Source organism: Sycon ciliatum, chromosome 3 (genome assembly GCF_964019385.1).
Source record: "Sycon ciliatum chromosome 3, ocSycCili1.1, whole genome shotgun sequence".
Lineage (NCBI taxonomy): Eukaryota > Metazoa > Porifera > Calcarea > Leucosolenida > Sycettidae > Sycon > Sycon ciliatum.
The window spans coordinates 17,540,104-17,566,593 of record NC_088645.1 but is presented as its reverse complement, the minus strand read 5'-3'; the positions used below and the strand labels follow the sequence as shown (position 1 = coordinate 17,566,593).

Genomic DNA, 26,490 nt, shown 5'->3' with positions numbered 1-26,490 from the left:
AACAGCTATGTTAGACATAGCAACTTGCGCTGGGATTACACCACTCAACAGCTTGCAAGGCTGATGAATTGACCGCCACTAATTTTAGGCTGGTATCCACCACACAGCTGATTGAAATGGCTTGTTCTGGCCAGTGGATTCCTATTTTCCAATTTTTTAATTTTTTGCATCTCTATTTTTACACACACACGCCCCACCATATACTCCGGCATACACTGGCTTTTGGTAACCACCCAGGAGAAATAAAGAACAGCTAGGAGAATGAGAAAGAGAAGAAAGACGTGTGCGCCCATAATCGTCGGGAATTGAACCCGCAACCTCTCAATTGAAAATCGACTGCACATACCACTGCACTATATGGGACACGAACACACACACCATTGGACCATTGGACGCCCATCGCCGGAGGCGATGATAGCGATGCTACAGCAGAAGCCATAGCAGCTTGTGCTGGGATTGCACCATTCAACAGCTTGCAAGGCTGAAGAATTGGCCGCCACTATTCAGCCTGGTCTACACCACACAGCTATGAAGTGGCCTTTTCTGGCCAGTGAATCCCTACCTTTTGGTCTTTTTCATTTTACACACACACACACACACACACACACACACACACAGAACGAACCAATCTATTTACTGGTATGGTTTGATCTGCTTGCTGACAGTTGATTACACTTGTTCCGAATTGCGGCCCATTTGGGGGGGAAAACGTGCTCGAAGCAAGTACGCATAAGGCCAATAATGTGTTTAGACACCAAGCAGATGGCTGTACATGTTTGGCACAATAGAGCCATCCGAGTCAGGGGTCGTCTCCTTTTCCTTGCTCCTACAGTAGCCATAAAACATAGACAGCACCGTGATCATGTTTGCCATTTCTTGAACATGCTGTATTGTCAACAAGAGATCGTCTTCTGTGCGGAGTTCGCTACACCGGCAGCCATATCCCAATGATGGATATTAACAAGAAGCCGTATCGTAAAAGTAAGTTCATTTCGTTGCTAATATGGCCAGTACACTAATACATGTCATAGCCCGTTGAGGTCTGTAATCGATCATGCACACCAAAAGAAGGCAATAAGAGATGCCCTGTACTACTCGCTCTCCGTCTGCAAGGCCGTTTCGGGCATTTGTAAATGGCGAAGTAGACTGCGAAGACTTATTCACACCGAGTCTTGTTCTCATTACACACACGACGTAGCAAGCCTAATGTTGGACGGGTGTGATTCTTGAAATGGTGGGAGGCTGAGAAGAATTGGTGCATTCCTACTTCTTCTACACACGAGCATGGCCGCAGGTGGCATCGTTTCAGACAAAGAGATGGTCACGTCTCTAGAACATTTCTTCATGTACACAGGAGGCGGAGGGCTGTTGGAAGCTTTTACTTGAAATTGTTCCACGCATTTGAGGAAACCTCAGACAGCTATATTTACTACTGGAGTTTTTGCGAGCAGACTTAGGTAAATATTTCGTGCTGGTTTGTACTTTACTTCATTATGTTCTGAAGTATATGTGTGGAAATAAGGCAGTGCTACTGGTTCAGCGAAGATACTCGTGCAAGTAGTACATTAGGAGCGAAAACCTCAGCTAAATCTCGTGAAGCGCTATTCAGCCAGCAAAAGGAAATCCCAGCACGTGCAGTAGAGCAGGGCTGGAAAGATGGGAGAAAGTATCATGGCACGAAACTCTGTACTGGTGACGCAATATTTACAGAGTGAATTTCTTTAATATCTGAACAGGTATTAATAATGCGTTCTTTCATAACACATTGGAAGTCAATGATTAACAGAAGTGCATGAAATTGCACAATGTTCTCACTCGGCTGGTCGAGATTGATATTGGCTAGGTCAGCAGCTTTCGCACTTGTCTATCCGCTTTTGTGAATAGTCACCAAAAAGAATGTCACCTTTCCCAGTACACTTACTTGCATCTGAATCCAGAATATAGGCCCAACAAACTGTAGGACGTTCATGAGTGGTTCACTTTTAAAATACAATGAGCGTTCCACTGATCAGCATGCGACTCAGCAACACAACTGATCATATCGTGTGAATATCTTCATATTGATTACAGATCCATACAGAACCAGTGTGCTATTCTGCTTACTGTCCTCATTGTGCTGGATATACTCAACATGTGCCCAAGAAACATCATGTGGAGCCGTCAATCGATCCACTCAACTGGTTAAGAACGATAAAAGTGTTCTTCAGAGTTACGTCTCTTACACTACTGCTACTGCTACTAGAAGCACACCACGAACGAGGCTGTCGTCCAGCACACCATACACAGTAGTTTTCGAGTATCCTGGGAATTGCAACTTGGTAGCTCGTAAGATTTCGTTCGCGTCACTAGGTCTGTGTGACTTAAGGGTAACACGTCAACAGCACAATGGAGAGGTGTGGTCAAGTTGGACATCTGTACAATTTTCTCATCACCAGCATAATGATAGAAATGGAGCGAAGTGGTACGATGAACTAAGGATAGTACTACCCATTGTGAGACGTACCCGTATCAGATTTAAAATACGGAACCGAAATGGATGTCACACACCCCTGGTCGGTACTGAGCCATTCATATCTCTGGTTTGCGAGGGTAAGTTCTTTTTACAAATCATTGTCCAATTTTTCTGTGTTGAATTATAAAGAGAAATGAACAGTAAGAGTTCAGATATAGGTATACCAGTATAATCTACAATGTACGTTTGATGATGATCGTATACTAGAGTCTTTATTTGCGCGTCCCACCCTTCAGTGGAAATTACGAAAATAATAATTAACTTCATGAACGGAACATGATGAAAATTAATGTCAACTGTGTGGGGTTATTGCACCGTTCGTAGAGGGCTCGATTTGCAGAAGGCAAAGAGCGTAATACACAAGCAGAAGGACGAACATTTGCGATTTCGCAACTCTGAGTTACACGAACTGACTCGAATCTTCTTCTTAGGACGTCTAATGATCGATTACATTTGTAAAACTCAGAGTTACGACATCGCAACTGTCCGTCCTTCTGTTAATTATCATTAGTATCATCTACCTTTTCACGTTTTAACGCCAAGCAAGCTTGGCTAATCTTCGCTTAGGCCAAATGGAATGAAGAATGAGGAACAAGCTTGATCAATGAGGTGCTAATACGCATGCAACAGCAGAATTTTGTAACATGGAAATTGTATGCACAGGTTTTGCGATCGAGTCCAAATCTGCTTTACTAGTAGGTGATGGACTCGATCGCATAACTTCTGCCCACAATTTCCGTGTTACAATTTTTCCTTGGCTCACTATCTGATTTCAACAGCAGAATAGTAAAACAAGGAAAAAATTATCCTTCTGTTTGTGACATCAGAAGAGAGTATGTCTGAGAAAACTAGACAATGTGCTCAAGTCAATCTCTCCGATTTCGCCCAACTTTTGCAGGTAGTTCAAAATAGGTGTCTTTTGGGATGTACACCGACTGTGCGAAGCCTTTGAACAAGTTTCTCAAGCTTGAAACTGGCATACACCTCAAATATGGTCGGAACATCACATGATATATGGGTCTATAAACAGGCACAGTGTACACATACAAACTAGGAACAAACTTCCATCAAGCTAACATTGCCTCACCTTGGAGGAGATCCTGACGAAGCGCCGCTTACGCCAGCATCCCAGAGGACGAGAGCCATCGCCCCCGACAAATAATCGTTTTGAAAACGCCAATTTACAAGCGATGATAAAAGGGCTACGTATTCAATTAGCAAGAGCTATACATGGGAAGATAGCCCAACTCCTCCTCTAGCACTGAAGACATGTCCCCCCATCATCCTTGTTGGGTTTTAATGAAATGGCTGGTAGCATAGCTTACTTAAAGCTCGTAGCTGTGCTGATAAGGAATCCATGGCCAAAACAGCTTGCTGTCTACAGCATTGGGTTTCCTTGAAACAAACATTTTTGAATTTTTCCACTCCACCATGCAGAAATACGGCCAACCTCATACCTGAGCAGGAAAGCAGGCACCTCGCGACGTCTAGTGAGACATTACTACTCGAACACTACTCCCAACGCTGCAGAACCATAAAAGTGTATTGTTATCTCTGACAGGGAAAAGCAGCGGTGATCGTCTGAAGAGAATCTTAAATCTGAGTTGCGACTAAGTGTTCACTATCCTCTTGATGCTTGCATATACCTATAATATCGGTGCTTGTATAGATGTAAATGAATGTACAGAAACTCCACATCCATGCAATCCGTACAGTGGAGTTGATTCTGGCCGATGTTTCAACAACTATGGTTCCTACTCCTGCGTGTGCCACTCCTCGTTTACACAGGCTGGCGGAACATGCCAAGGTTAGTAATACATGTACTTTGATGGTTCTCGTGGTGGATTTCTGCAGGCAGTGGATCTTGTATTTGGTCACAGAGCCGGTCTCATACATCTTTGAGACTCTGATGCCTGCATAATTTATTATAAGAGACCAGCTGACTTATCGATGTCTACAGAGAAGGCAGTGGGGTTCCGCTTGCAAAATCAAGATTGGACCGATGGTATTGTGCACATCGCGATCATCACATGCTCAGTCAGGCACCAAAGCCAAGCGATTCATGTTCTCAATGGCTGAAGAATCCTTCAAATCTAAACAACCAAAGCTTCTAACATTTTCGGCTGTTTAATATATGACGAGTAGCATCTCACAGCAATTTTCATGGCATAGCTATACACGTCCTCTCAAAGGGAATTACCGCATCGCTCGATTAGCGCCCCTGGGGCACTATATTTGCATTGTCCATCAAAGATGGGGCAGTATTCAAGAGAGTGCATTGTTTCACTGTTCGATGCAGGTCTGGTACACTTCCATTTTCCAGCATAAAAACGAAGATGGCAAAGAAAGGCAGTCTAAATTTTTTGTAAACCTTCTCGACTCAACACAAAAGGCAAAAAGAGCTGCGATTTTGATCTGGAAATCATTATTCGAGACAGGGCATTATTAAAGAGAGGGCTGTAATCGAGCGAAAACGCTATGCGTGAAGAATTCATGTGCTAGATTTGAAGGCAACTGTGGAAAGTATTGCAGTATGTGAGACTTTTTTGTTGCCATTCTTGTTGTTTCATGCACTTGGCATCCAATCCCAGGGTAGAACAGGAGTAGTAGATTGTAATAATGTGCATGTACAGAAGCCTGGTTCAGAACCTTTCTTTGAGGGCAGCCTTCTTTCTTCTGGATTCAGAAACCATAAGAAACCAAACCTTCGAACCTGTGCTGTAGCCCTACTATTTTCTAGGCCTATTATTTACTATCCAATGTATGTTTTTTGAAGCTAGCACTAACGTGGCCGCACTCTTCTCTTGTGCCTTCTTGCTATTATTCACTTAAAGTGGGGCAGATTTCAATAAAAAAAGTCGTGGAACGTGGCCACACATACATGCACAATGATAGACTGAAGTTAATGGTCCCATAGTGACATTCTAATAGATTGTCAGCATCACGAGCTTGTCTCAATTCTAGCGCCATCTTTATGCATGTCCCAGCAGCACTGTGCGTTTCGTTATCACCTTTAGAACTTTTGTCACCTTCAACTTCTTTCGGTATGCCACAAATTACTATGTAGAAAGTGCGCAATTCCGCCATTTTTACCCTATAAATATGCTCATTCATTTATCATCTGCTATTCATTCGTTATCTTCCTCCACTGAGGAGCTCATCATGAGCGAAACCGCTGTCAGGAGGATATGGAGCATCTATTCAAGAACCACCATCCTCGCTATGAAGTACGGTTCTGTGAATGTGGGCCAAGAGCGCAGTGTTGAGAAGTGGACAGTTCAAATTAATTTCAAATGGCCGAGGTTGTCGCTACTTCTAAGTTTTTTCTTACATTTCCCGACTTTAATATAATTGCATTTTCTCGCAATTAGATATCAATGAATGCGGGAATGACGAAGAGATCTGCAAAAGAGAAGTCAACAGTTATTGTCACAATTCCATCGGTTCATTTCGATGTGTTTGCAAATCTGGTTTTACCGGACGGCCATGCCAAGGTATGGAAGTAGCTATGCAACATGTGCTTAAGACCAAATGTGATTCAACGTGATTCACATGAATATAATCATATTATTATGTGGAATTCGGATAGTGAGCCAATTAAAATATGGTGAAAAAAGGAGAAGAACTGACTGACTGTATAAGATCTGGTTACGTTGGTGGGCAGTTGGTCATAACTCGTAACATTTTGTCCTTCTCCTTTTTTCACTATATTATTATGTTGCTCCGATATGGGTAGCGATGGACGTTGTGCAGCGATACAGTCCGCGCAACGCAAACATTGAATACTATGTTGGTACTTGAAGTATAATTTTACAAAACATCACAGGATATTGTGGGATGGACCACCATTATGCACTGCATCTTACTCTTAGATATTCCATGTGTTTACTGTGAGCAATTGGCGTAAGTTCTGAACGAGCTAGAAGACAAAATTTACTCTTTCGCATATCCTGCTTTCTAACACGGAGGCTTGGGATACGCTGCGATATGGAGGTGTTCAGACTTTACCAGTACCTACTGCAACGTGGACTCGTGCTGCTTGCGTGGCGGCCGAGTGGCGGCCGAGTTTGGCTGAAGCAAGCATGCGTTTGTTACATTGAGACCAGCGATACTGTACACTAATACCGATATATGGAGAAAGTCAACAATAGTATAGACGTACTATTTACCGACAAGGTCCACACTGACTCGCTCTTCGCCCCAACGCCCATACCATCACATTCAAAACATCATAATAATAATATGTGGTTCTTGGTTGGGAGTTGTGATAATAGTATGTGGTCAACCAGGGGACAATAGTATCTTGTGTCCTGTGTCCATGTAGTACAACTTGGAGATACGAAAGGTAAGGAAATAAGGCTGGAATCAGTTATTGTCGGTGATGTCTCTGAAATGCACAGAACGGACGCCCGAACATTGTGTTTTCCGTGTTTGCTGGACATTGACGAATGTGTGCATGGAGATCAGTTTTGCAGTAGATTACAGAATAGTGAGAACCGTATCTGCCGAAATACAAACGGGTCCTACCAATGCCCATGTGTGGAAGGCAAGTATAATGAACATTGTTCAGGTAAGACAGCAAAAGGTGGACAATATAGGAAGGATAAAAGGGTTCAATTTTGCATTTTCAAAATGAATGCCTTAGGCCGGTCACACTGAGGGAACAGTCCTCAGATTATACACCGTCAACAATTTGTTGTATTTTTCAAAACGGTCACACTGGATTTACCCGATGACAAAATCTCACCCACACGAACTATAATTTGTTGTAACCAATCAGAAACACCTCGATCATAAACCTGCCACAGAAAAGGAGAAGGAAACCTAATGTTTTAGCCCTATGATCCATCAGCATTGCTTACAGTCATTTCCCTTTTTATACTTCACATTCTCATGATTAGATATCAATGAATGTGAGGACGTCGAAGAGATTTGCATGCACGCTGTCAACAGTCATTGTATCAACTCCATTGGTTCATTTCAATGTGTTTGCAAATCTGGCTTTACCGGATGGTCATGCCAAGGTATGGAAGTAGCTATGCAACATGTGCTTGAGGACAAACCTCACCGTGATGCACATGGATAGATGTTTCGAAAATATGTGTAGTGATGAACGTTGTGCAATGATACAGTCCGACAACGCAAAAAATGAAATAAATAATAATAAATCAATAATCTATTGTTGACACCACATCACAGAAATTGTGGGAGTGTGAGCAGCCTATCGGACTAACATTGCTCTGAGATGCACAGAACTGACGCCCCGAACCATCTGATTTCTGCGTTTGTTAGATATCAACGAATGTATGTATGAAGATCAAGTGTGCAGTGGACTACGGAATAGTGAGAACCGCATCTGCCATAATACAAACGGGTCCTACCAATGCCCATGTGTGGAAGGAAAGTATGATGGAAACTGTTCAGGTAAGACAGCAGCAGATTGACCTAGATGGAGGAAAGGGTTCTAAGATTGTCTGGACGGTATTTTATGGTACGATATTTCCTCAAATTTCAAGTGTACTCCAAGCCTCCTCATACGCATTTTCAAAATGAGTCCATTGGGTAATCGACGTGAAAAGATGTGAGAACTGTCGATCAAAATGTTTTCAAGCTGTCTAACGTATTCAAAAGAGCACTTAAATGATAAAGCTTATGTCCTCGTTTTCTACAGATATTGACGAATGCAAGACAGACAAGGACGTCTGCACTGATGTTAAGAATAGCTATTGTGCAAACACTAAAGGATCATTTGAATGCACGTGCAAAAGAGGCTTTACTGGACCTCCGTGTCAAGGTACAAGAGGAACAACACACTGTACATTGTAGTTCTCTATAGGTTTTAGCATAATCAAATATTTTTTTCAACAAAGAGCACCCCTCCTAGCTGCAGCCTTTTTTAATTTAACAGTACTCAAGCGATGAGCTAAGGTGGAGAGCCTGCCTCATGGCAAGCGAAAGGAGGAGCTATATGCTACTTCGGGATAATTATGCTTGTAGTATAATCTTGTCAAGGAATGAATGGAATGAAGTATGCATAAAGTGTACAAGTTACACGTTGCATTCGAGTGCTCGACCTACTGTGATTTCGGATGGTAGGACAAGAGGACAATTTTAGTGTCTCCGTATTTTTGACATTCTTGTTTTATATCTGTTATTTCAATGCTCAGATGTGGATGAGTGCGAACAAGACAAGGATATCTGTAATGGGAATGCTCGCAGTTACTGTCAAAACACAATTGGATCTTACCAATGTGTATGCACAGATGGCTACTCTGGATTGTCATGCGAAGGTACACAATTACCTTTTCTGATAATTGATGCTTTTGTTGAATACGAAAAGGACGACTGACGACATATTATTATCCAGACATTACAACGGGAACAGGTAGGTTGGTGGAACGACATTTATTATAGACGACGAGACAAGAGACCAAGACGAACGAAACGACTACATTGAAGAGTGAGAAAAGAGAGGAAGAGATCAAGTCTGAACGGCAAGATAAAGGGCCTGGGTAGCTATGGCAATTATGGGCGCGCAAGTAGATACCCAGGCCAGCGGAACAAAAGGAGATAAAAGGTGAGTACACGAGTGCATGCAGGCCAGCTAGAAAAGGTACGGTAGGAGGTACCTAACACTTTTGTAAATACAGTTTTGTGCCTTTGATGCGATACGACCTTCAGCAATAATTTTGAGATAGAAGTTTAGTAGTTTTACAGATTAGTGTTATGTAATAACGACATGAATTACCTTTCTTTTAGGATCACGGACCAAAGACACATGCCAAGGAAGAAATTTTATGTATCAAACCTAGCAACACATTCACATTGTTGTTAGTGTAGTATCCCTGCCCGACCAATACGGAAGCAGTACGGAACTAATACGGAGCTTTGCCTGATGTGTATTTAGTGTATCTCCGTATGTAAGCGTACAGCGTCTGCTGCATATAAGCGGCTGCGCATTTCTGTTTTGAAGAAGATGAGATTTTGATAATAACGAGCTATTCAACCTCCAGGTGTGCACCGGAGAGAAAGTCAGTTATTTTGCCGCTTCTTCTTTCACTAATAATTATATCTCAGGTGTGTACCTGAAAGAAGTAGAATAAAAGTAATTATTGTTGATTTCACCGCGCCTACCACTCGGCTACCCATTACATTGGTGGCAGCTGTGGGATTCGAACCCACGCCTCCGGAGAGACTGGAGCCTCAATCCAGTGTAAATGTAATGGGTAGCCGAGTGGTAGGCGCGGTGAAATCAACAATAATTACTTTTATTCTACTTCTTTCAGGTACACACCTGAGATATAATTATTAGTGAAAGAAGAAACGGCAAAACGGCATTATACACTCCTCAAAGAAACCGTGTGCAGCAAGTACTTCAGAAAGCAGGACCATGTCTTTAATCCTTTACAGACATCAATGAATGTACAGATGAAGCTGACGTATGTAGCGGCGAGATCAACAATGAGAATCGAGCTTGTTCAAACACGATCGGGTCCTACCATTGTCCATGTTTGGCAGGGAATTACGACGTCAACTGTTCAGGTTAGACACCAGTGGATATACATAAGCTGTGCCAACTGAAAATGACTATGTCTTTGTAGTAGGACATATTGCGGCATGCAATATGTGTGTGTTAGGAGGCCCAATTGCTTCATTTACGTTTGTTTGATTTCCAGTAGAGCTGATTGGGTCTTAGGTAAGTTATGTGGGGACTGACACCCTGGAGGTGCTCTGTTCACTGACCACTGATTGTATATGAGGATGTTTCCGAGATAGCAAAACAAAGGTTGCAACTTCTATTTCATCGGCGGCATGACCAGCGGCAAAGGATGAGATGGACACCTAAGTACGCCGTACGTATACGATGCTGGCATGACTTCAATTTGCACCATTCCCAACAGTGACATAGCTATGTAGAGATATGAGGTTCGGTTATGTTTTCCTCTCTGAAAGACAGCTATTACTTTTAATTTTCCACCGTATTCTTCGAAGATGCCAGATATGGGGATTATCAATGGTCCACGTACTCCTGATTTCACATTTTAAATCTGGCGACGTAATAATAGGTGACGAAAGATTCCATCTACTTTAAAAAGGTGTCTGCTCGGAAATCGCCTCCTTGCTTCAGTTTGGGATAGTTTGTTTAAAACACCTTTTCGTTTCTGTCTTTGAGGGAAGGGCCTAGAAGAGGGGTCTTGGTGAGCATTATTGTAAACCTGGTTGATCTGTCGCTGTTAATGTTTTTAAGCCCCTTATACGGGCATTCACAGAACATGACTTCACTGGCCTGACCGCGGCAACAACTGCAAAGCAGTCGCTTTTTTTAATTTACGTTTATAATTTAGACTTCGAACTTTGTCCCCACAGGCATTGAGACCACTCTCCTTACACACCAGGCTATACAGCTGTGAGCAGGTGACATATGGCATCATGCATAATTCCATTCTCTAGCCACTCATGTTAGTCTGTACTAGAAGTAAAAAACAGGGTAGGATGATTTTCGCACTTGATAACTATTCAGAATATGCCGACACGGGATATCGCTCAGACAATGTTGCGAGTGCGCGTTTGGGTGTGTGTGTGTGTGTGTCCCATATGGCGCAGTGGTATGTGCAGCGATTTCCAATCGATAGGTTGCGGGTTCGATTCCCGACGATTATGGTCACACACGTCTTTCTTCTCTTTCTTAGAATCTTCCTGACTTTTCTTTCATTCTCCTGGGTGGTTACCAACAGCCAGTGCATGCCGGAGTATGTGGTGTGATATTTGTGCGGGAAAAAGAAAGAAAAAAAAGACCAAAAAAGACCAAAATAGGGATTCACTGGCCAGAAAAAGTCACTTCAAATAGCTGTATGGTGTAGACCAGGCTGAATAGTGACGGTCAATTCTTCAGCCTTGCAAGCTGTTGAATGGTGCAATCCCAGCACAAGTTGCTATGGCTTCTGCCGTAGCATTGCTATCATCGCCTCCGGCGACGGGCGTCAAAGGTCAAAGTGTGTGTGTGTGTGTGTTGCGAGTGTGCGTTTGTGTGTGGGTGTGTGCGTTATGTATGCATTTTTCGGTCTTTATGACTGTGTATTTTGTATGGGTTCATGTATGGGGTATGCGTGTGAATATGTGTTTTGTTACAGCTCTGGTTGGTGTTACTAGCTCTACTGATGTCCGTACAACGGCCACAGTTGCGGTTTCTATATCTACAGGTCTGGTTGTCTTGATTCTGGCCACTCTGGTCACCTACATCGTCATCAGGAAACGACAGAAAGCTGCAGCTGCTAGAGGAAACCAAACACAGAATGATCTGCCTGTGGACACTGTCAGCGCCTCCGATCAAAAGCCGGAGCTACACCAGAATGCGCCTGCCGTAGTTTACTACCAGACTGTGGGCGCAAATGGACCAGAGGAGAATGAATATAGCGTTGCAAGCGCTGGTGCCACATCTCACACACGTCTTGACAACGCCGCCGAGCAGCGCGACTCGATCTATGCCCTTGCAACTGATGGATCGGTAAACGCACCTGAGTATTCTAACCCTATTGAATCTAGTCAGGGAAGAGCCATCAACAAGGCCACGATATCCTCCAGGAACGCAGCACCTCCAAGCAACCAAGACTGTGGGGAAGACGACTTGGGTTTTTACGCCTTGGCAACTGAGTCAAGTGAATCCAGAGGTGGAACATCGGAGCCACGCGTGTCAGAGATCTCACATGGAACTCAGATCACCTCAACCACTCGCGCAACCCCAGAGAAACCGACCCCGTATGCCAATTTGATCTCCAATTGGAGAACAGATCTCTCCAATTTACCTGAACTCGCCGCTGCTGCTCCTGATGTGCCCATCTATGAATACACCAAACTATCTCATGACTCGACGACTCCTCAGACGCAGAATCTCCGTTATGACGAGTTGCATGTTCAAGACACGCAATATGCTGCCGTCGCACCAACACGGGCAACACGCCAGACCTAAGTTTACACATCTCTTGTGCGTCTACAAATCCATCGCGTGACGCTACCACAGTACGAAACGTAGCCATACGTCTGAATCCACGATGATCAATGGGCGAAAATCTTTACTTGCACCCTCGTTTCACCTTTGTTTACATTCATAGTTATCTCCTTGACGGACAATCCACGAATAAGATCATTTCTTCATGCATTTGGAAGACATCCTACTCACTCATTGCCTCACTGCTCTTGTGCATGTCTATGTCATTTACGCCACAAAGGTGATGACTGTATTATCCGTATGGCGCCTCATGCATCAGGTGACGTTACGCCGAATGAGCTCAACGTTCATTTCCACTCGCAGTATGATTTAGCTTTATCCAATGCACAACATTTTCTCCCCTGTGTGACTTCATGTATTTTGCACCCCTTGGGATATGGCACGTCCTTCGTTACAACTCAACCCGTTCAGAACTTTGTTTTGCCTGTGCGCCAATTTCATCGTTTTCTCATTAGTATTCCAAACATTGTATGACTCATTGCCCTGTCAATGCTACTGCCCTACCTCCTGTTCGATATTTCCACGTACATTGTAATGTCATCGCATAGGTTCTATTACTTGTCGCACTGCTAACCGATGCATTGAAACACATTTCCATTTTGGTGTTGTACTCATCTCCACATGAAACTAAAATGCTCCGAAAGGCGAAAGGCGTGGGGATGATCCCTCGCTTAATGCAATCCCCGTAACGTTTGAACAAGAAACTGAGGATATTCAAAATAAGGTCGGGGGAAGTAAAGGTATTTAATATAGGTGCATACATCACATTCATAACGTTAGCGTGTTTGAGCAAATACATAAGGGAAATGGTTTCAGAGTATGGTGTGATTCCTAGCCATTGTCGCAGCGTGATTGTACATGTATATTGCGCTAAATTTCGGAAGCATGAGTAGAAGGAACATTTGGTTGTGAATGTGAGAGATTCAGAACATTTCTATCGAGGTAAGGAGTGGATCTAGTGCGGTATTCATGCACCTTGTGTGGCTTAGATGGTTCTTTGACTGATGCCTGCAATGGCAGGGTTGGCTACGTAGCATGGTGTTGTCTTTTTAGGTACTTGTTCTCGTATCAGCAGTAGCAGTTTCAGTTATCAATGCCAATCCTGACCACAATGCATGTACATGTATCTGCAGTTTTAGATACTACAGTTAACAGCAGTGATCAACTTCAAGCGAGCACATAGGGAAACCGCATTGTTTAACTTCACACCCGGTGGGACATGCTTCCACCATCTGTCATACATACGTATAGCTGTACCACTAATCAACATGGAAGTTAGAAGTACCATTAAGGTCACAACAGGAAGCCACATACAATGCTAGGATGTCGATCACAGTCGAGACAATCGGCATTGTATCAAAGAATCCGTGCTGCGCAACTCGGAGTGTTTGGGGCACCTGTAATTATTATGACCTCAATATGATTGTGTGCTCCTCTCCCAGCACAGTGGTCAATCCCATCACGCGACATTTGCTTCAACTCACTATTTCAAAAGTTGCACTTGGGGGCGCCAGGTGTAAACACAGTTCTTATCCACCACATAATTATAATTGTTTCATTATTCAATTCCATGCATAGATAAAGTACGTTCAATCCCAAAGGGCCATTGTTGGCCATGTCACTGTAAGGAATGCGTCGCAGTGTTCAGCGTGCCCTATTTGAATTATGTTCATGGTACAGAACGCTCAGATCTTCTGCTTGTTATAATGGACACTCCGTTTGTTTCTCTGTTTGTTCCGGGCGAGCGAAGTGAAGTGAACCCAAGCAAACAGACAAGCCGAATGTGATGTTTTAAAAGGAAACAGAGTGTCGATCATCATCAGCAGAAGATCTGAACCTTACCCTTTCTTCGTTTTTACAGGCTGATGACCAGGAAACTGAATTTCATTCTATGGCCAGGATTTTACAAAGATTTTTTTTGCGCTGTTGTTTGAGGAGCAGCTGCATCTGCGCCTTGGTCCTTGAAGGTGGCGGCGTTCGTACGGATACGGTTAAAACTCGGCCTCCAGCGGAGTCTCACGCGAACCGTGAATTTTCGTGTCCAGGAAACAAGTAATGTGCAAATGGGATCATCGATTGCTGGAAGAGTGCTTTATACGTTCAGTCTCAGGGTTATCACGCGTCTATAATTCTCATAGTGACTGCATAGAAAGGAAAGGGAAACTTATCAGCGATGTAAACTCGCCAGCCAGTCCGTTATTCTTTAGTTGAGGCCAATGAAAAGGGAACCAGGTAGATCTACCAACGTTTTCCAAACATAGACAGGCTCATTCTCGGGCCGGGAGCTCTATTACTTGCAAAAGCTGATGTTAGTTAGAGAAGAAAGCTGTCAATGCCTTTTTTGTGTCGAATACTTGAAGCAGGTTTCTATAACACTAATGGTATGGGTTGTCTCGACCACATTTGTTCGCTCGATTCCGGTAACACACGAGATGTTCTGTCATTGGGTCTGATGAATGTTGCTGCTTAGACTAGTAATAATGTCATGTAACTAGGCTAGCTAGGCTTGTTCGGAATACTAGCGCCAGAGAGTACAAGTATTAGTAGTGTCTATCGTCCCTTTAAAAAAAGGAAATTGAGGTTATATATGTGAGAGATTGTCTGTGCAAATGAAAACAGAGATTGGTAGACGAGATAAGATAATGTCTGACACGTTCTGACGTGTTCTGTTGATTAGATCAGTCCTTATGAAGCATTTTAACTTCACGGTTATAATCATCTATCCTACTGTAATCCGGTGGGAGTGCTCGAAGTACAAGATACAGTTGGTCATTGGAATCTGCGGTGACAAAGAGGTCTTCACTAGTGATGCGCATTGAAGAACATTTCTGAAATTATCTGGGAGACAAATAAGTGTAGATCTTAGCGAAGGCAGTGTTCTATCGATCAACAGTATCCAATTCTAGCATAAACTAGCTTCTGGCTCGTAGCCTCGCCTTCGTGGATACATTGCCCTAGCAACCATGACGTGGTTACCCGGTCTACATTGTAAGTTGTGAGTGTATATGAAGGGGAAAGGTCGCCTGGATTCATTTAAAATGTGCTTGGTAAAAGCGTGTAATGCCTCTAAGAATATTCCACTTCGAATATTTACGGTTCGGCCTTATTTAACTGCTCTGTGGTGCCCTGATGAGTCCACAAAGGACCAAACAGTTCTGTCCCTAGACTGAGCATATTTACGTCTACATCATTGTACTACTTCCTCCGTATACAAAAACTTCGTGACTTTTTTTGAACGGTGTTTTGAGCAAGAACCTGCTCAACGAACGGTGCCAAAGGCTGTCATCGACAACTCACGTCCATGTCGAGGTTAGTTTGGTTGATCCCGAACAGATTCTCCACTGACGCGTGTGAGGACGTTGCCGACAGAAACTCAAGAGTCAAATGCAATAAAAACTAACACTTAATTGCTCGAAACTGACACAGTGACAAAGTGTAGCTCGTGCCTGGAACACGGAGTCGAGTCACTCGGCACTCGCTGCCCTGCAAGTGGCCAGGCTCGTACTTGCGGTGCGCGGCCCCATAGATCTACACAGCGTGAGAACATAGATTTGTTTCGCTCGCACGGCAAGATGAAACATTTCAGTCGTCGTGCAACCAGCGCAGACTCAGGATCAGAATGTCGATGGCCTAGCTTTCTTCGCCTCTCTCCAGTCAGACGTCTCTTTTGTCGCCAAGGGGAATGGTAGGGACCTCCTCGAAGCCATTGTAGATTATCCTGGCGAGAAAATGCGAAGCGTGTGGATGTGCTTGTACGACTCTTTTCACGGCATAATGGAGGTCGCGGGTTGGAACGACTGAATATAGCCGACACCGATTCGTACACAGCTCTAGAGATGAAGAGGACGTAGCCAAAGTCCAGCATCGGATCATCACTAAAGGTGACAAGAATCTGAACGAAATGCGAGCGGAAGCAGCGACGTTTGGCGATGCGGAGTCGGCGTCGTCAGGTGACAATGACATGAGCGACGAAGACTCTGAAAAAACTCAATCTCATTCGTCTGAGTTGTTTTTTTCTTTGTATATAGCTTGTAAACAGGTTAGACAATGCCACGAGTGTTATTCCGAGTCAAACGGAACAATTCCAGAGCTGTGCGCAGCTTTCAAAAAAGTCACGAAGTTTTTGTATACGGAGGAAGTACATCTTTGGTAGGTTAAATTTCCTTTCCAGAAATGAAGCAATGGCTTTTTTTGGTACTGTCGTTATTGCTGTCTCATATCCCAGGTACTCGTCTAGCAAGACAGAAGGTTATTTTGATTGTCCTAATAGTCACAATGTGGTCGGTAATAACGTTGGCTTCAGGCGAAGTGCAGCCTAAATGTGTGCCAGGAAATGAAAACCTCGTAACTGTGATTGAAAGCCATTTTGGAGGTCTTGAAGTTTTCAAATGGACAACCTGGTCTCCTATTGTTGCTCTCAACAGCCAACCAATGTGGCAACAGTTACCGCCCGATGGAGTTACTGCAGCCTTCGAATTCCCAGGCAACTGTCTTATCAATGTCACAGGAATAGAATATACTACAGAGGGTGCATGTCAGTTAATCGTAGTCTCAGAAGAATTCCACGACAATGGGCAGAATGGATGGTCCATTATGAATGTGCAATCTCATTTCATTTCAGTGGGCCCACGTATGCCAGGCTATATACAACTAGCATTGGCATCATCCGCTAAGCTTCGCATCATATTCACCGTCCATAATGAGACTGGAATGTCTCAAACATGTAGCACCCGTTTGACTGCAGACAAAAACCCGTACATTGGATTATTCTTTCAAGAAGGTAAGGCATTTACTTGACACGGGTTTTTTCAAGTGTGATGTCTACGATGTGAAGAGAATCAGATAGGGTCGTGCACCAACACAAAAATTCAAATGATGTACGGATGATGTGATAATGCATGTCCATGTGTATCTATTCCCGTGTGCTGTGTTAGATATCAATGAATGTCTTCACACAAAGGATCCTTGCGGTGATCATCCTAAAAATGGCAATAAACCCACATGCATCAACACGTGGGGGTCATACAAATGTGACTGTGAAGAAGGATATGAACCTGTACTGGTTGTAGGACATGAACATGAGTTTACATGCAACGATATCAATGAGTGTGAACTATATAGAAATCCCTGCCATTGGAACGATAACAGTAAATACGTAGCAGAGTGCGAAAACAGCTTGGGATCTTATCAATGCGTTTGTCAAAATGGATTTATGTATGCACTTGAAGTACGCGTACAGGAGAGGAAGAATTTTGGATGCATTGATAACGACGAATGTGCCCTAGTACCTCATCTTTGTAGTCAGCATCAAGGAACTGGAAAATGTGTGAATACTCCTGGTTCCTACTATTGTAACTGCTCCAGTGGATTTTCGGCTACTCCCGCGCAAAATGGCACGTTATGCAAAGGTAAGAAAAACACAAGCGAAGTAGTCCACACAACGATGAGTGTTAAGCACTCTAGGTGTGGGTGCTGATACAAAAGGGACAGAGAACATGTTTAGGTACTCCGAGTTGAAACTCCACCAAAAGCGATCATCAATGTGGTGACCTGGTGATCTGGTAAATGTCTGCCGTTTAGTTGCATGTCTCCTCCCTATCGTATTCTCCAGAAATTCACCCACTGTAGAAAGGTAACTGGTGGCCAAAGTTGAACATACAGTTACCAGGTCTCCGAAGATTTCTCTGAACGCGTTAATTTCTTCGTCTTGACAGCGTATCACGAGATTTTATCTACATGTATGTACCTATAATTGGGGAAAGAGAATCCTTTTCTTTAGGTCCTATTGCCTCCCTTTGCTATAGATCATGAACATAATAGGTGACTGTGCGTGTCCAAGGTTCCATACCAACCCTCCGCCATTGGCCTCTGAAAACGAAAGTATACCACTGGTACTTTAAAAGCCAACTGCACTTTGGCCCCAACATGAATTGATAATTATAATATTTTCTAAAGTACATAGGGACTGCGGGGATTCTCCATTGAGAGATTTGAGACTTGATATAGTCAGGTCTTTATTTTCTAGGGCATTCCACACTTCTAAGTAGCAAGTTTCTAGTTAAGCCAGGTTGGTGTTCCCTTCATAACATCATTCCGATTTCGTGAATAGCTCTCAGTTTTCCTCGCCGTTAGGAACCTCTGAAATTGGTACTCTGGTCCGATTTCTATTCACCCTTGTTGTTCGCAAAGCGGATCCTTTCGGTCCGTAACTCTGAGCTCCGCTGATGAGAGAGAAAGACACTATAAAGAGGTTTGTTGGGAAGAACTAGCTGTGTGAGGCGTCTGACAATATTGATCTCGACGGTGTTGTCTTTTTGCTTTGTTGTTAAATTTGCCTTTAGCGAGCTGCAAAGTAAATAAGTAATTGATCGTGTCCGTTCCCGAAGGAACCCACGACGGACGCTAACACCAGGTATACCTTAGCGGGAGATGCAGCTCCTAACGGGAGCTGTACCCCTCAAATACTCTTTGCTAGCTTTGAGCGTCGCTAGTTGGACGATATGTTTTGGGAGTCGAAAATTTGAATGATAATCTCAGTAGCCTAGAGCTATGATTGACGTGCACCTCGCGTTCATCACTGCTTTTGTATCTGAATTTCTCCATGTTTTCCAGCGGCGTCACAACTTCCAATCCAATTGAGCACAAAATATCCGTTGAACACCACCATAGCCACAGCAACATCTGCAACATCTCACGTAATGACGCAAATGACGATTTCGTCATCAGGAAAAGTGCAGAACGGCAAGGCGGTTCTTGTGGCTCTGTCAACTATTTGTGTAACCCTGATAGGTTTGTTGGTGGCGCTGCTCCTCCGGAAGAGAGAGAAAATATTGAAACTACTTAGACGCAGCTTAACCGCTCGACGGGCCACGACAGCTGGGGATGGACCTGTTGATACGTTTCAGGCAGACCGTGCAGAGGTGGAGATGCCGTCCCCGCAGCGCAATCACACGCACCGCACATCCACAGGGAGAGGAGACCAACAAGCTAGAGCTGCCATTGAGATTGACCGAAGTGATTACCATGAGTATGACCTTGCCATGAGCTCAAGCACTGGATCTGTTCCCCCTACAGAGATGCCCTCACAGGCCCCGAATCGAATTGAAAATGACTACATACTCGAAGGATTGCCAAACGAATACGCTAGTGTTCCTGACCAAATGGAGCAGAATGTAGAGTATGCCTATGCCATTGCCACTGCTCCAGACAGGAAATGTGATGATCACACGGGTAGATGTGCGGGCGCTGTATCAATCGGCATAGTGGAGAGTACAGATGGTTATGGCTACGCTTTAGCCACGGCTCGCACTTCCATGCACAAGATCAGGACCACACCATGCAGCTCGGGATCCATATCTGATCAGATGCAAGTGGCTAACACCCCAGCTGCAGATCGAAGACCAATGGCGACTAGAAAAGATTCCAAACCTAACTACTTACCTGGAGCGGATAGACCTCCTGTCAATAATGCTCTCCTTGGCATACCACCTCCACTGTCCGATGAGTCCTATCGCGTGACAGGTTCGGAGCAGAGCGGAAGCAGGTTTTCTAAGGCGAGAGAAAAGGCACCAGGGACTCCATCAGACTATCTTTCTCCCTCCGACTGTCTGTTACCCTAGCTATTCAACGAAGTATAACCAAGTGAGAATTCAAGTCGGCAGGAAAACCGCGAGCTCCCCTGTAGGGAGCAACACACTCTTCCCCAACTATCGCCGATATCGTACCAACATCTTCTTCACATTATAACCAACGTTTAGCACATCTTCCAGCCTTTCAATACTATTTTCTCGCGACCAATTACTTTCCTTTCACTTTAATTTAGCACTCAGCGACCGAACTCGCATTACAGGAAACACATAAGGCAACAAGGGAAGCAGAAACGAACAGGATTCATGAGTGTGCATGCGTTCTTGTATGTGTGAACCAGTATGTGTGAGTGAGCTGTGTGCCTAGAGCCATGAGCACTGTTTCTACAACTGCTCCATCACTTCAAAGTTAATAATATTATGCATAGCTCTATGAACGGATAGTAGGTTTCCTGTGAAGGTCGGTAAGACGTACGGTGCATTTTGACCCTTCCAGACACTTAAAACTACCAAGTAGTGCTTTCCAAGACTTTGAAGACTTCATATTTTCCACCTGATTTCTTGTCTTTATCTTTGATCTCAGCTACTGCATACAACCCGCTCGAATCGAGCGTAAATACATGTATGTCACCATTCAAGTGTTAGCTTTGTGTAAAATACGTTTGTAAATGCTCAGAATCACAATTCACGCCATTCTTAATTCGCTTTAATTCGCATCATCAGCTTCTGACTTCATTAAGGATATGCATGTAAGGCCTCAAAGAGCTATGGTAGAGCAATAGAGCTGCTGTGCAATGGTTGATTGATGTGAATACAGAAGACAGGATTAGACATTCAACTTGCTGAAACGTGTTTGCAAACGTGGCCAAGTCAGCTTCTAATCCTCTAGTGGAATCCTTGCCTAGTGGTATGAGAATCTAAGCATAGCTGTATCACCAAAACGGCAAGAACGCACACGGGTGGCAGGAAAGTGTACCTAGTATTTGAGGTACTACAGTGCTGGCAACTGAAATCCGACCCCCTGAGCAGTGCGCTCACATCCCAAAGAGTGTGAACCCACCGCTCAGGGGGTCGGATTTCAGTTGCCAGCACTATGCCTACCCAAAAAAGATTCTGCTTGGATCATGCAACCAGTGCAGCGGACAATATCCGTTCTAAGCAAGAATCTACCATAGTGGTGTACGTACTAAGGGAGCTCCACGGTAGTGTTAGAGAAGCTAACCGAGTACCTGTACATGGTATTGTGCGCAGATGGTACACCACACGATTCAAATCAGGACCAAGCGGATGCAGTATCACTGACGCCAAAGGAACTGTACAGCCATCAGTAACTATTTAGACAGCAATCGTACATGCTGCTTTATTCGTACATAACGAAACGGTAACACAGAACCATTAATCTAGTAAGAACACGTGTAAAATCCACCGTCGATGAGCTGTTTAGCAACAATCCGAGAGCAATCAGCTCTGGTATTATTTGTAACAAATATAGGTTTAACTGACGGACACTAGCTATCAGCCTTGACTTGTTTAGGATCTGTACCATTCTCATTCTTTGAAACGCTTGCTTTGCTTCGCTCAATCCTTTCCGTACATGAGACCGTCATTTGCAAAATCTCCACTGAATGCACTGCCATTTTTTTAACGAAGTTCGTAACACGCCAACGTAACTTATACACGCAAAATGTGGACACACAACCATCAGTGCATAAGTTCACTCTCTCACACGCTAACAGTTTTTTGGGCTAGGTATCAGGCTTGTTTATAGATTGGTCCTACTTAAACGTCTAGCAGTGACTGGGACTCCCCATGCACTGCCATTCTTTAGATACCATACTACATACTACTAATCACTCTGCGGTTGCGTTTGGTTGGGCATTTTCAGAATGTAAATGACAACTATTCTGGAATGGGAATGGGCAAGAATCACCTGACCAAACAAACACGCCAGAATCAACTAGGAATCACTTGACATAACAACTCCATGATGTCGTTGTGGAACGGCGGCTCTATTCTCTTTTACCCGACTCTACTTTCCTTGAGAGAGTCAAGGTACTTCTGAGTGCACGATGTGAGGCACTTGAACCTGATGCTACATTGTTTGGCTCGTGGCAACCATTATAATTTTTGATTCCGGAATGAGAATGCTCATTCCAGCATGTTAGGTGGAATGGTCACTCTCCAAAAAGAATCATTCTCAGCGATTCCCATTCTGGAATGTGACCAACCTAACGTACCTTTTGACCAACCAAACGGGCGAGAATGATTCCGAGTGATTCCAAGTGATTCCCATTTGGGGATGTGACCAACCAAACGTAACCTGAGAAGTCTATTCATGTGAACCACACGAACATGCACAATCTGGTGTCTGACCTCAATATATTGCCATCTGTTTTCCACCATTCATTAGAGACCATGGGCCGCTGTTGTGCCAAACAACTATACAGATGGGTAGTGCAAATGTTTGGGAAACCAAAAGGCACATTAGCCGAGGTTGTCATTGATAGCGGCTTCCAACGACACGTCGAACATATCCATCTCATTTCTCCTATGAGATAAAGCCATGACGCCAAAGCCGTCGTGTGTAGAACTATTGTACTTTGTCGTTACTTGCAAATCATTTGCAGAAGTGTATCATTTTCAACATCCCTGCACGTTCATCTATAAGTCCGAGCTGGAATACTGGTGCATATCACGATAAATCTACGTATACAAGGAGATGAGGGTGTCGACAGAAGAGATCGAGGCAGGAATCACCGTTATGCGAATGTTCAAGTGTGGTGCAGTGTTTGACTGTTGCCGCCTCGACATGATAGCACGTCTGAAAGAATAAATTAATGAATAGCACTGTAATGTGGTTACAGCCTGAGCAACGGTAGAGTCTCTATGCATTCCGCAACACATGCATTATTGCGTCTATTGTGGTGTTCTACGCAAGCTGTGATGATCCAAAAGCCTCTTTTACGGGCAACAAAACACAATTTGCCAAGATGAAGGATGTTATCACAAATGAAGAGAATAATTGTATGAAGGAAAAAACTTCAATAAGCCAACCTCTACAATCAGCACGACGGAAGAAAACCAGGCGGAATGCCCAAAACCAACATGGAACGAATCCAATCATAGTACAACTAACTTCAGACAATAACAATACAAAATCCAGACCTATGAATGTGATGTAAACTGTCATTGTCTCTCAGCCACTCACAGGCGGCCCTCAGCCACAGCCAACTCCCGCAGTGCGTTGACTGGTCGGTGGTACGATGATCTAGCTCCGCGAATGCACATAGTAGCTGACCGTAATAGTGCAAAGGCCAGGCGACAGCGTACATATGTCGGCATCTCCGCATACTTCTTTTCTCTCCCATGGAATGCAGACCACACAAACGCTTGATGAAACGCGAGCACTCTGGCGCACGACAACTGGCCGTGTTGAAAATGAGAGGTGTGAATGTACCACGATCCACATTGATTATGCGTTCAGCATACTCGGATTTCTTTCTGCGCTCGTGCTCGGCCAAAAGCTTCTCCAGTGGCTTCGCAGCATAGGAAGGCGCATCAGGGTGAAATACTCGAACGTCCATGTAGGCGTTCTGGGCCCGGGTCCACAGCCCCCCCCCCCCCCCCCCCCGCGCGAATATCTGCCCGGGCATCATCCGCTGTATTTGTCGACGCCGCGACAAACACCTCACCAGAGAGTGGCGCGAGCACTGGCTCCACAGCAACATCCACGCACACTTCAGTCAGCAAATCAGCCAGGATGTCTCGCACTTCGTTATGCCGTATTGTCGGGAATCCTCCAGTCGGGCAGCTCATGCCATGGGCTGCACTAAATGGACGGCCACAGGAGCAGGTTAACGGGACATTCGCCAGTGACCAGTCGTACCGCAGCGCCAAAGCATCACGGAAATCTCCTTTTGAGAGGTGGTAACCATGGTCCCGCAGTGGCAGTGGGTTGAGCCAGCTGGACACCCCTCAAGACGCCAGGTTCCCAAGTCGACGAGCCCCATCGAGCGATGCAGCCTGCTCCACCAGCTTGAAGTCATTTTCACTTGCTGCAACTCGCTGCTTGCTGGTGCATCTTTTTGCGTTAAAAGCAGCCTCCCTTATGCATTCAGTCCGGTGTCTTTCCCAGGATGTGTTGTTCTGATTGACTAGTTCAGCAACATGAGCCTCTGTTATCTTCACTGACGCGCCAAATTCCGTCTGACTCATCCTGTTGAACGACGGGATTGCCAGACCACCCAACCGGGTGGGCAGTCTCAGCATGCGTAAGTCCTCCTCTGTGAATGCACCACGACCCGTCAGTGCTGGGAGAAACTCGAAAGCGATGATATTGTCTAAGCTCTTGATGCACTCATCCGGGATGGGCACAGTGCGGAAAAGGTACACCCACCTACCCCGTAAACCATGGGTTAGTGCTGCATAGACAGCATGTGGTTCCGTCTTGGAAAACCGAGACAGCTTCCGCAACTCGCGCGACCTACCATCCACCCTCTTCCTCACGAGACCAGCCACCGCCTCAGGCTCACCAACAAATGACCCGAGATACTTGAATGCGCCGGTCACTATGCGGATCCCGGTACCAGCAAACACTTCGGACGCCTCCTCAGCTAAGTCTGGCTTGACGAGCAGAGTTGTCTTGTCTGGGTTGGTATGGTACCCGTAGAGGCACCCACGCTCCTTTGTGGTAGTCCACCAATCCCGCACCGCACGCAATCTCCCTGCGCCGCTGGAGTCGTCCGCATACCAAGTTTGGTTGACGTCTGTGTGTTCCCGTTGCAGGTGGTTGACGAGGGGGAGCGTCCCGAGTGCATAGACATAGGTAGCGGATCTCCCTGAGTCGTGCCTTCGTGTGAAGCTATCTCCCCGCCACCAGAGACGAACAGGCATGCACTGGACTGATAACAGTTCTGAAGTGTGGCGGACTGGGCACAATCGCTGGACATTGTGTAGCGCATCCTGTGTATTGATGCTGTTGAAGGCGTTACTCGCGTCTACCAACAGAACCACATTAGTGGAGGGCTGCTCATAAATTTGCCGCATCGCGTGGACAGCTGCCTCGATTCCACCGGGAAGCCCAGCGCACTTCTGTATGTATCCGCACGCTGATTCCACATCCTGCGAGGCGATGCGCAGAATCGCCTTGGCCACAATGCGTCTTAAGACCTCGCCCACGCCGATCAGGCGGATGCCGGGCTGTTTATCCAGGCAATCAAACGGCACGCCAGGAATGGAACCAGTTCCTCCACGGGCAGAGGACCAGCCGCCAATATGCGGGAAAGATCAGCGATGGCCTGACACATGCCTGTTGAGGCCCCGCCAAAGGCAGAGCACATACGCCTCCAACAGGCTGAGTCCAGCCCAGAGGGGCCAGCTGGACCCTCCGACTACAATGCCACGGATTTCAGTAGCTAAGCGGTGAGGCCATCAACGCGAATGCTGTTCACAGCCGCAGCATCACCCGGCAACATTGCCTCCGGACCCGCCGGCTGCGCCTTGGGATGCTTTCCAAGCAGTGCGTCCTTCGCCTGGGCCGATGAGCCGTCCCTGAGAGTTATGGTGCCAAAAATGTTCAGCACACCGCCGGACTCCCCCGGCTGGTCCGGGTCCAAACAGCGCAAGGCACCATGCACACGGCCCTGGCACATGAGGGCAGAGAACCGACGCGCCTTGTCTTCTTCACCTTACCTTCGACCACCCTTGTGCGGACGGAACAAGGAGTCCTTCACTCATCAGAGCATTCAGGTCTCCGGCACGCCACAATGCTATTCGCCTCTGTAGATGCTCAGCGTTCTCCTTGGCCTTGCTATTGTGACGTGTAGACTGCAGCAGTCGGCATGGCAGTACAGAGAAACCGTAAAGGGCCACCGTTGTCAGTTCCTCCGGAATCACTGAAGCTCCGCAGCTCCGTGGCCAGAAGGTTCACAAAAACCTTGCCAGCGGAGTCAGTCGGAATCTTGAAGAACAGTTTCCTCCAGTGGACAATCTTGTCACACGCCAGTCTTATTGAGTCGGGAGTCGTTGGAGGGTCGCCCTGGCGCAGAATCCGCCGCTGCTCTACCTCTGCAGGAGGCTGTGCCTGGTTCGCAGCCGGCAGCATCCCTTGGCCCCTGCTGACTGAAGAGGAAAGGGCAGGTTCCACTCTCTCCTGACCAGTATTCATTGTATCAGATGAGTCCCCGGTGTCCATCAGATTTACAGGAGGTGCTGTGGGCAAAAGGGATGGTACATCCTCACCTCCTGACGACGGTGTCGGCGCTGCTGTAGATGACAAGTGCCTGGCGCGAGGTCTTAGTGTCTCGGGATTATCACTTGTTGGGTATGTTCTCCTCAACCAGGCTAGAGGCTGATTTTGGCAATCAACGCTCTGGTCAGCACCCACG

At 45.3% G+C, this 26,490-nt stretch overlaps 2 protein-coding genes across 3 annotated transcripts; both read left to right on the top strand.

The window, feature by feature from the left end:
- Positions 1-874: 874 nt before the first annotated feature.
- Positions 875-13,128, top strand: LOC135811605 (uncharacterized). 2 transcript variants are annotated; one of them, XM_065324839.1, is made up of 10 exons: positions 875-981; positions 2,071-2,589; positions 4,182-4,319; positions 5,884-6,006; positions 7,414-7,536; positions 7,805-7,936; positions 8,184-8,306; positions 8,680-8,802; positions 9,923-10,054; positions 11,644-13,128. In XM_065324839.1, exons 1-10 carry the CDS (start codon positions 948-950, stop codon positions 12,477-12,479), a joined length of 2,283 nt encoding a protein of 760 aa, XP_065180911.1. In that variant the 5' UTR covers positions 875-947; the 3' UTR covers positions 12,480-13,128. The 2 variants fall into 2 exon arrangements, with proteins under 2 accessions (XP_065180911.1, XP_065180912.1); XM_065324840.1 differs by lacking the exon at positions 7,414-7,536.
- Positions 13,129-17,706: 4,578 nt separating this feature from the next.
- Positions 17,707-20,732, top strand: LOC135811615 (uncharacterized). Its single transcript, XM_065324850.1, has 2 exons — positions 17,707-17,926; positions 19,131-20,732. Exons 1-2 carry the CDS (start codon positions 17,731-17,733, stop codon positions 20,135-20,137), a joined length of 1,203 nt encoding a protein of 400 aa, XP_065180922.1. The 5' UTR covers positions 17,707-17,730; the 3' UTR covers positions 20,138-20,732.
- Positions 20,733-26,490: the final 5,758 nt, after the last annotated feature.